Source organism: Sinocyclocheilus anshuiensis, unplaced genomic scaffold (genome assembly GCF_001515605.1).
Source record: "Sinocyclocheilus anshuiensis isolate Anshui unplaced genomic scaffold, SAMN03320099.WGS_v1.1 scaffold1677, whole genome shotgun sequence".
Classification (NCBI taxonomy): domain Eukaryota; kingdom Metazoa; phylum Chordata; class Actinopteri; order Cypriniformes; family Cyprinidae; genus Sinocyclocheilus; species Sinocyclocheilus anshuiensis.
Window position 1 is genome coordinate 29,306 of NW_015538006.1, and position 8,749 is coordinate 38,054.

Below are 8,749 nucleotides of genomic sequence, written 5' to 3' on the forward strand. Positions count from 1 at the left end.
GCAAAACCACGTTCATATTCGCGCGATTTTTTGCGCAGCTCGTCAGTGAACAACGGCTCTGTGTAGTTAATGCTGCTCAATGTGAAAGCCCGCAGGTGATGGAGATTTACCGCTGATTACAGAACCGGATTTCTGACAAGATGCGCATTAAATATCGCATGCAATTTATCGTGCAGCCCTAATTGATGTCAATACTTGATGACACATCTTTTGGTTCTAACCAAACATTACCCATCCAAAATCATTCCTCTTCCACTCTACAGTGCCATTTAATTCATTACCCAGTTCAAAAGATCATCAGCAAAAACAATGCGCCTCATTCACGGTTGTGTTTCAAGGCTGCGCTCAGTGAATCAACCAGCACTTCAGACAGAAACAAAGACCCTAAAGAGAGCTTAAAAACAAGAGACCTAAAGAAACCCCAACACCTCCAAAATAAACTATACACTTTCTAAACTATAAAGACCACAATAAAAAGCAATAATCGCCTTAATAAAATCGCTTGTGCTTTTCTCATGTACTAATGAGTTTACAATTATTAACAAACAAGGTACAATCAATATTTCACTATCATTTACAATCTTATGAACAATACTACAGGAAAAAATATTGATCTGTGCTCATAGCTTGATTTCGCTCCATACACATGGTAGTTTATCTTTGGCTGGTCAGTAATTCTGAGTGCCAGACATCGCTCATACCAGCTGTAACATCCCTCATTCAAAAGTTACTAAACGTCTGCTAAAAAAATGCAAATGTGATAATTATAAGTTCTGTTTCAAGTAGAGCCAGATGATTCAGATGTGCTCAGCTGACAAACACAGTGAGATGCCATAGAATAATCTGCAGAATTAAGCAGATGAAAGTAAAACTGAGTGTGTGGTGGTCTAGAGCTCAATGGTGTCATGTGATTCTGCTTATCTCTCTGCAGTGTTGCCATCCACACATGGATTCAAGGGAGAGAAAATCATAACAAATGATCTCTGCACGCCTCAGATGAGCACATTAGCAAACTGGTAGACTAACTGTGATAAGGTAATTTGCGATTAGGTAATTTGTAGAAATGTATTATGGTACTTAATAAATTGTGAGGGTAGGATGGATATGAAGGATCATTCTACATGGCCCTGCAGTGAAACAAATGCTTTATATACTCTATGTAAGTCTCTCAATTAATATGAGGTCATAAAAACTGCATGCACAATAAAAATAAAAAACGAATGGTTTTAGATTAAGTATACCGTGTTACACTGCAGTACATGTCAACAACCCAAAACCCATAGGCGGCGCGTGTGTAAGGCTAAGCATTCCCCTGGCCATGGGGACTTGGGGCAAAAATGGCACTAAATTGGGCAAAAATGCCCCTGCACAAATCAATTAAATCTATTACGTCTGTTGCTAACAAATTGAATATGAATAGGCAGTGTCGATTTCGGCATTAAATTAAAATCTGCTCATGTTGCACCGTATTTCATTTTAGGCGTTTTTACAGTGTTGTGCATTTTAACCAATCACACACAATTCTGTTGAGCTTAGGAATGCAATGGCCAATCAGAGGCGTTCAGATGAGTCATCGTTCAAACTCATCAGTTTTGTTGAGTGCGCGGCGTTCGCTGACCGAATTCCGGACTCTTGCGAATTCTCTCATCATAAACAACAAAGCGCAGATGTACGTACAATGTAAGAAAGATTCATTTCACAGTGTATACAGCTTCAGTGATTATAACCATAGTTTTGTTTTTTTGAGAGTGCTTAATTAAACTCGCAATAGATCAATGTTAGTGATAATGTCACTAGCTATATAATTTTTATTTTTTTTTATTTTTATAAGCTATATAAATATATAATGTTTGAATAACCATGGAAAGGAAACATTATATAATTATCAATTTCTAACGTTTTTATTAAATTGTAATCACGTTAAATACAAATTCAGTCCCATTAAACTTTTTTTTTGCCTACATGACAGGGGTTTATGATGTTTAATACATTTGGCTGCTTTTAGCCTTACCCTGGAGTTGGTTCACCCTCCGCCTATGCCAAAACCCCATTTTTGTTAAACTGGTACGAGTAACTCCATGTACTTTAAACAACCATGGTTCAGCCAAGATTTTGCTATACTTATTTCATAAACAATACTACAGGAAAAACAATCGACATTGGGATCAGTGTTCAGAGTTTGATTCCTGCCCATACATATGGTAGTCTATGTGCGATTTATCTGTGGCAGGTCAGTAATCTTCTGTCAGACAGCATAATCGCTTTTAGAGCATGTTAGTAAAATGGCAAACGTTTACTCTCTTTTTCATTGTCTTATGTACTTACACGTCTAGTCTCCTGCTCAGGACAGATAGTGACGGATTCCCCAGCGTTTCTAGGGAAACGCAACATCTGGGCACGCAACCGCGCGTTAACCCAGCAAAAACAGAGTCAACATGCAGGCATGTGATTTAAATAAGACGCAATAGTGTAGGTCTCAGTGATGGCGTTAAAGCAAAAATCCAGATGCCGCAAATATTTGCTCGTTATGATCAGTCGACAGTCAGCTAAGCTAACTACGTTAGCTGCAAACCTGTTTTATCTTGACTTAACAGAACGGAAATTCTAGCAAGTGTTGCCCTGCCGTGTGAATAGAGGCTTATGCGGATCAGAGAGCAAAATGCTGAGCAAAGAAGGAAACTACAGATGTTATGAATCAAATATGGAGAAATGAATTTACCTAATTTTCAGCGCTCCCTATTGAAGTCTTGCCAACTCTGCCAATCTTGCGAATTTCACGCAGCACTTCCGGTTTGCGATCCGTGTAGTTCGGTGTAAACAGCCCGGATGCAGGAGAACGTATGACCACGCCCGAAAATATGCTGTTATCGTAACGTTTGGTTGAACAACATATAAAATGCACCACATAAAAATAAATGATCTAAAACGTACACATTTGTGTGTTCTGCTCTTTGTGTGTTCAGTCAAGAGCCATAAATGTCAGAAGTCTCCCTCCGTGTCAACACCCCTTCATTTAGGGACCACTGAATCTGAGCAACACCACTATTGAATTACAATTACATTATAACCTTTAGTTTAAATGAGTTTGATTTGTGGGTATTATATTAAGTCTGTTCAAATGAGGCGGTTGCACTGAAACTGCTTTATATTTGTTTTATTGCAAGACATTTTGATGTGAAACAGCCTACAGAAATTCATTGATGAGAGCATTTAGTGATCATTGCACGGCTTCACAAATTCTCTTGGAAGATGAAAAAAAAATATTAAACATCTTAATAATAATTTATTCTGTCTGCCTTCCCATTTATGTGAATTTAATAATAGGAAACTTTATGACCTTTAAATTGTCCTGAAAATGTTTCCTTTCAAAGCATCTCAACAAAAAAATACAGTAGTTCTGACAACTATGAAAAAAAAGTAAGAGCAACTTTGGTGTTGTCTGGTGTGTTGTAATCACCCTCGAAACTGGTAAACTGGTCTCATCACTGTTCCTTCTCTAGTTCTGTATGGCAAAAACCTGATATTTAATTTCAGAATTCAACCAGAATTACATCTATTTCATTCTAAACAAGAAGCCTGCCCATTCTCACTCTCAATACACAGAAAGAAACTCCATACTCACACACTGGTATCAACAAACAAATAATTCCGGTTTATTTATCCATTTGCAGGTTTGATCACATTTTACCAAAGTGTTAATTTATTGTGTGGCAGCTTGGAAGATCACTCTTCATCTGCTGAGCCTGTTTTGTCAATGACTTTCTTCATCCAGCGACGCATACGGAATAAGTGTGTGTAGAATCCATATTTGCCATCGCGGTCACAGCCCTCACCCCACAACACAATGCCAATCTGATACCAGCGTTTATCTGTAGGACTCTGTGGGCAGTAATGGGTTTTAAAAGAACAAGATATTTATATATAGTAGTGTGAATACAACAATCAGAGCTTTATAGGTCACTGAAAAGTCAAACATGTTTGAGGAGAGAAAAGCATAAACATTATTATACCTTCATCACAAAAGGTCCGCCACTGTCTCCTTCACAAGCATCACCTCTTTTTGTATCATCTGGCTGGTAGCCTACAAAACAAAAGATGACCTTGTTGTGACACCTGAGTGCAAAAGCATCTCACACAAGCTCTCAGCAACTGAATAGTCTAGGGTCTAAAGACCATGAAAATATGAAGTATATTACCGGCACAGAACATGTTATCGGTGATGATGACCGAGGTGGAATTGCGACAGATGCTCTGATCCACAATGGGCAAGTGAATCTGTTGCAGCACTGATGGAAGATTGGTTGGGTTTGAGGACCACGATTCCCTGAGGTTCCCCCAGCCAGTCACACGGCCCTTGTAACCTGCAAACATTAAACTTCAGAGAGAAAATCTGTCAATTACAGCTATATGTATACTGTCAGTTTGTTCTAAAGTTATGCTAAAATGCATTTTCCATACATCGTTGTTCCCCAAGAAAATGTGTTCTTAATAAGTTTCACCATAAATAAAGGTAAACAATTGTATAAAATGACCCCTTCAAGAGGTTAGGTAAGTTTCGAAATCGCCTTGAAATGAAAATCTATTTTCTAAATGCATGTAATTAATCTTATTGTGAATGATTCATCCATGATTCATCTGACTTCTCGAATCATTTAGTCTGCTGAAACTCCACCCATTTCTTAGAGTTGACTGCAAACTCACATTCAGATATAACTCCATTCAATTAACAACTGATGAATAGAAACAAGTCCCTGTCCTACATGATTTTCTTTTCCAATAATGTTCACACAGAAAATATCTGACGCTACAGCCATCTCACTGTGATTAAATACATCTATATTGAACTATTGTATTTACTTACTTCTTTGCAATGTTCTTGGTGGGCAGACAAACAGGGTGGATCTCATTTGTAAAGACAACAGGCTTCTTCATGTGTAAAAGAGCAATGTCTCGGTTCAGGTTTTCCTTCCAGTTATATTTCGGGTGGACAATGATTTCATCAATAGCCACAATCTTCTCAGTGCCCCTCTCATACCTGAGAGAAACAGGAAAGGGTTTAAAACAGATGTAAACTGATATTTCTAAATTACTTCGCATACATAAAGAATGTATTAGTGAAAAGTCTAGTGAAAAGAAATATATGCAGTTTTCTAGAATTTTTTAAAGGGCTCACTTGGTACGAGAGTGTTTTCCAAGGCGGACGATAATATCATTGATTGTGAAGTTCTTGTTCCACGGTGGGTAGAGAATGCAGTGGGCGGCAGTGAGAATCCATTCATCACTGATCAGACTGGCTCCACACAGCAGCTCCTGAGGACTACGCTTATACAGCATCACCTGCCTGCAAATAACATCAAACACAACATTAAAAACAAAGCATTAGCATTCGACGTGATCAATCATGCCAAGATATTTGAAAACAGATGTTTAAAAACAGCCCCTGCGCTATATTTACCATGGAGCACTGGCCACTTCAGCCTCATCTCCTCCCACTATTCTGCTTCCAGTGTATGACATCAGTAGCTCCTTCTCGTTCTTATCTTCTTTGTTGACCTTCTCAAACATGGGGCGCACTCCACACTCTGACGAAAGACAGTTTAATCATCTTAATTATCAGTTGATTATACAAGAACTCAAACTTCTAGTGATAACATCCGCAAAAGAGATGGTGAAGGTATCAGACGTTTACCTTGCTCTCCATTGCCAAAACTACAGAGATTAAAGAAAGCTTTCCTTTTGTCTTCAAGAGTTGTTCTCTCTCGACCACCTGATTCATCGACAAACTTGTCCAAAGGAGCATCTGAGAGTGAATGACAAAGACAGAATGATGTTCAGTGTGGGCTCAGTGGTGTGTTTATGATTTATGGCTAATGCACCTAGGCTTTCTTAACATTTGAAAGTGACATTTAATCCTTATTTAAAGACTATGGTCCAGATATCACTTTTAATGGAGCTCCAAGGTTCAGGGGAAGAAATTAATATTTTGTTGTTAAAGGGAGAGTTAAAAAAAAAAAAGTAAAATTCTGTCATGTAGTTCCAAAGAAGAAGTCTTTTGATTTCCATAGTTTTTTTTTTTTCATACTTTGAAAGTCAATAGCTACCAGCAACAGTTTGGTTACTTCTTTTGTGTTCAAAAGAAGAAAGAAATTCATACAGGTTTGTAACAACATGAGGGTGAGTAAATGATGACAAGATTTAAATTTTGGGTAAACTATCCCTTTAAGGGTGGGGTATGTATTTTTTCAAAAAGTCGGGCCAAGTACCAAAACGAACTTGTAGCCAATCAGCAGTAAGGGGCGTGTCTACTCATGATGTGGAGGAGTGAGCACTCAGTGCACAGGACGGACATTAGCCGAGCCAAGCGACAGAAAGATAGAGATGGTGGATAAAAAAACAAAAGAGGAAAACGTCTGCGGAACTAAAAAAGGCTTACGATAAGGCAAGAAGTAGGACCCGTGTAAATATTGGATCAGCTTTCCAGCGCTGGAGTGAACTCAAGAAGCGGAAGGCCTGCAATCGGATGCTGAGGTTGCTTTGTTTCTTCTCGATAGGTGAGTAACACCGTCCCTGCGCTCCATTCGAAAGGGCTCATCCCTATGCCCTAATCCCTTCAAAGGGTTTACCCTTCAGAGCGAGAGCTTCGAAGGTTTGAAGGGTGTAGGGGACCAAACAACTGTTTCTTGAAGTGCCCTTCTGCGTCATCATCACGTGCCCACACGGAGGCGCCGTCATCATGCAAAGAATCTGCGCAAAGGATCATGGGAGCCCGAAGTGTCCATCAGTTGTACCCTTCAAAATCCTTCATTCCGAAGGGCCCTTTGAAGTGGCCAGTTTTGAGCACTTCGGTTTGGAACGACCCTTCAATATGGCAGCCATGATTGTTTTCACTCCGAAGTGCCCTTCGGAGGGTGATATATCCCATTTGGAACGCACCGCGTGTCTACACCAGACGGGACAGTTGTCACACCAAGCCGCAACAGCTAAAGTCTGTCTACACTGGACGTGATAAATGCGACCGCTGAAAATCATTTGTGTCAATACGTCATAAATAGAACGCAGCAGCAGTTTTCTGTCGGGGATTTGTCGTGTTAGTGATTTGAAATATCAACATTGGCTACCAGAAATCACTTACCCACCTTTAATGTATGTGTGTTTTTCTAGAAGGCAGTACTGTTCACACACCGCACAACTCCAAGTCACAGTAATCAATGGTAATGTTTCCACCTGCTCCCTTTACATAGCACCAGGGACCCTCCATATCTCCATCTGGGTTTCTGCAGTGGTTCTTCACCAGCTGAACTTGAGGCAGTAACTCTTTCCCCTTTATTAAGGCCTGCACTTCTGCTGCGCTCCACTGCAGGCATGTGCGTCCCCCCAGAGTCACAGACATATCCCCTGTGTAGGTCTCCCCATTTCCATCCAGACAGCCTTTAGTCTTCAGGTAACGCTCTTCAGGTTTCACAGTAGGTGGTCGAGGAGGGGGAACAACAGCCTCACCTGAGGAGGAAAGTGTGAGCATAAATTGATGGAATGAAACATGTACTTACACAGAAGCATAAAATGTGCCATAAACACAGGGCACAAATATGTTTCAGTTGCTATCAAATAATATAATATGCATGTTTTGGTAAGTCAGCAGTCATTTAGCAGATCCAAAACAACATCCAGTATACTTATTACAGTGACAATTTCTTCTGAACAACCTTGTACAATGGCACAATGGTGATGGCTCAACTTTCTGGTTGCCAGCACAAAGCTTTAGTTATTGCACCACAGGATGTTTTACTGTAATGTTTTAGTGATTTTCTCTACCGCATTTTGGCATGCTGCAGGACTCCCTCCTGACTGTCGGGTCTCTTGTAAAACACCAAGGGCCTTGATTGCTCTTATCTGGGTTTCTGCAAAAGTTCTCCGGTAGCTTCAGCTGTGTCACATTAAATTCTCTAGGGGGGAAACAAGTCGGTCATAAGACAGAAGAGTATGAAGGTAAAATAATGCCTAAAAGATTTGCATACGCAGGGTAAGAGTTGTGGAAGTGTACATAAGAATGTAAGCGTAAATTAAATTTGCATGCACAAGAGAAGCTTTGTAAAGGTGTAAAGCGCGTTTCAAGCGTAAGAAAAAATGATTTGCCGCATTTTACTGTTACTCGTAAGTGTAATTCATGTACAGTCATGGCCAAAAGTTTTGGCAGTGACATAAATTTTGTGTTTTGCAAAGTTTGCTGCTTCAGTATTTGTAGATTATTTTTCCACATGTTTCTATGGTATACTGAAAAACAATTATAAGCATATCATAAGTTTTAAAGGGTTTTATTGGCAAAGAAATACGAGTCAATATTTACAGTGTTGACCCTTGTTCTTCTTAACCTCTGCAATTCGCTCTGGCATGCTGGATATTAGCTTCTGGGCCAACTCCTGACTGATGGCGATCCATTCTTGCCTTATTAGTCACAATCTGTCAAAATCTTATTAGTCTTATTAGTCAAAAATCACAATTTGTGGGCTTCTGCTTGTCCACTCGCCTTTTGAGGACTGACCACAGGTTCTCTATGGGTTGAGATTCGGGGAGTTGCCTGGCCACGGATCCAAAATTTCAATGTAATGATCTTCGAGCCACTACTTTATCACTCGTGGTGACACGATTCTGTAGCTGACTCCTCAGAGGAGACGGTCCTAGCGCTTGCTGGACACTCTGGGACATCCTGAAGACTTCTTCACTGCAGTCGAACCTCTCTCCTTGAAGTTCT

The 8,749-nt window shown here is 39.9% G+C and overlaps 2 protein-coding genes across 8 annotated transcripts in view; both read right to left on the reverse strand.

The window, feature by feature from the left end:
- Positions 1-2,808, reverse strand: part of LOC107677148 (rho GTPase-activating protein 1-like) — a 13,611-nt gene extending 10,803 nt beyond the window's left edge. For 4 of the 7 annotated variants that reach the window (XM_016471947.1, XM_016471972.1, XM_016471963.1 and 1 more), the window contains exons 1-2: positions 2,720-2,792; positions 2,326-2,391 (exon numbers count right to left, since the gene is read on the reverse strand). In XM_016471947.1, the coding sequence (XP_016327433.1) occupies positions 2,326-2,391 (66 nt within the window). In that variant the 5' untranslated portion in view covers positions 2,720-2,792. Of the gene's footprint in view, positions 1-2,325; positions 2,392-2,719 lie in introns of all 7 variants that reach the window. The other 3 variants (XR_001632806.1, XM_016471937.1, XM_016471979.1) reach the window with 2 other exon arrangements.
- A 762-nt stretch (positions 2,809-3,570) lies between these two features.
- Positions 3,571-8,749, reverse strand: part of LOC107677184 (prothrombin-like) — a 21,011-nt gene continuing 15,832 nt past the window's right edge. Inside the window, exons 6-14 of the mRNA XM_016471993.1 lie at positions 7,813-7,943; positions 7,183-7,497; positions 5,690-5,800; positions 5,456-5,582; positions 5,174-5,341; positions 4,862-5,035; positions 4,197-4,375; positions 4,011-4,081; positions 3,571-3,879 (exon numbers count right to left, since the gene is read on the reverse strand). Coding sequence (XP_016327479.1) covers positions 3,724-3,879; positions 4,011-4,081; positions 4,197-4,375; positions 4,862-5,035; positions 5,174-5,341; positions 5,456-5,582; positions 5,690-5,800; positions 7,183-7,497; positions 7,813-7,943 — 1,432 coding nt within the window. The 3' untranslated portion in view covers positions 3,571-3,723. The remainder of the gene's footprint in view (positions 3,880-4,010; positions 4,082-4,196; positions 4,376-4,861; positions 5,036-5,173; positions 5,342-5,455; positions 5,583-5,689; positions 5,801-7,182; positions 7,498-7,812; positions 7,944-8,749) is intronic.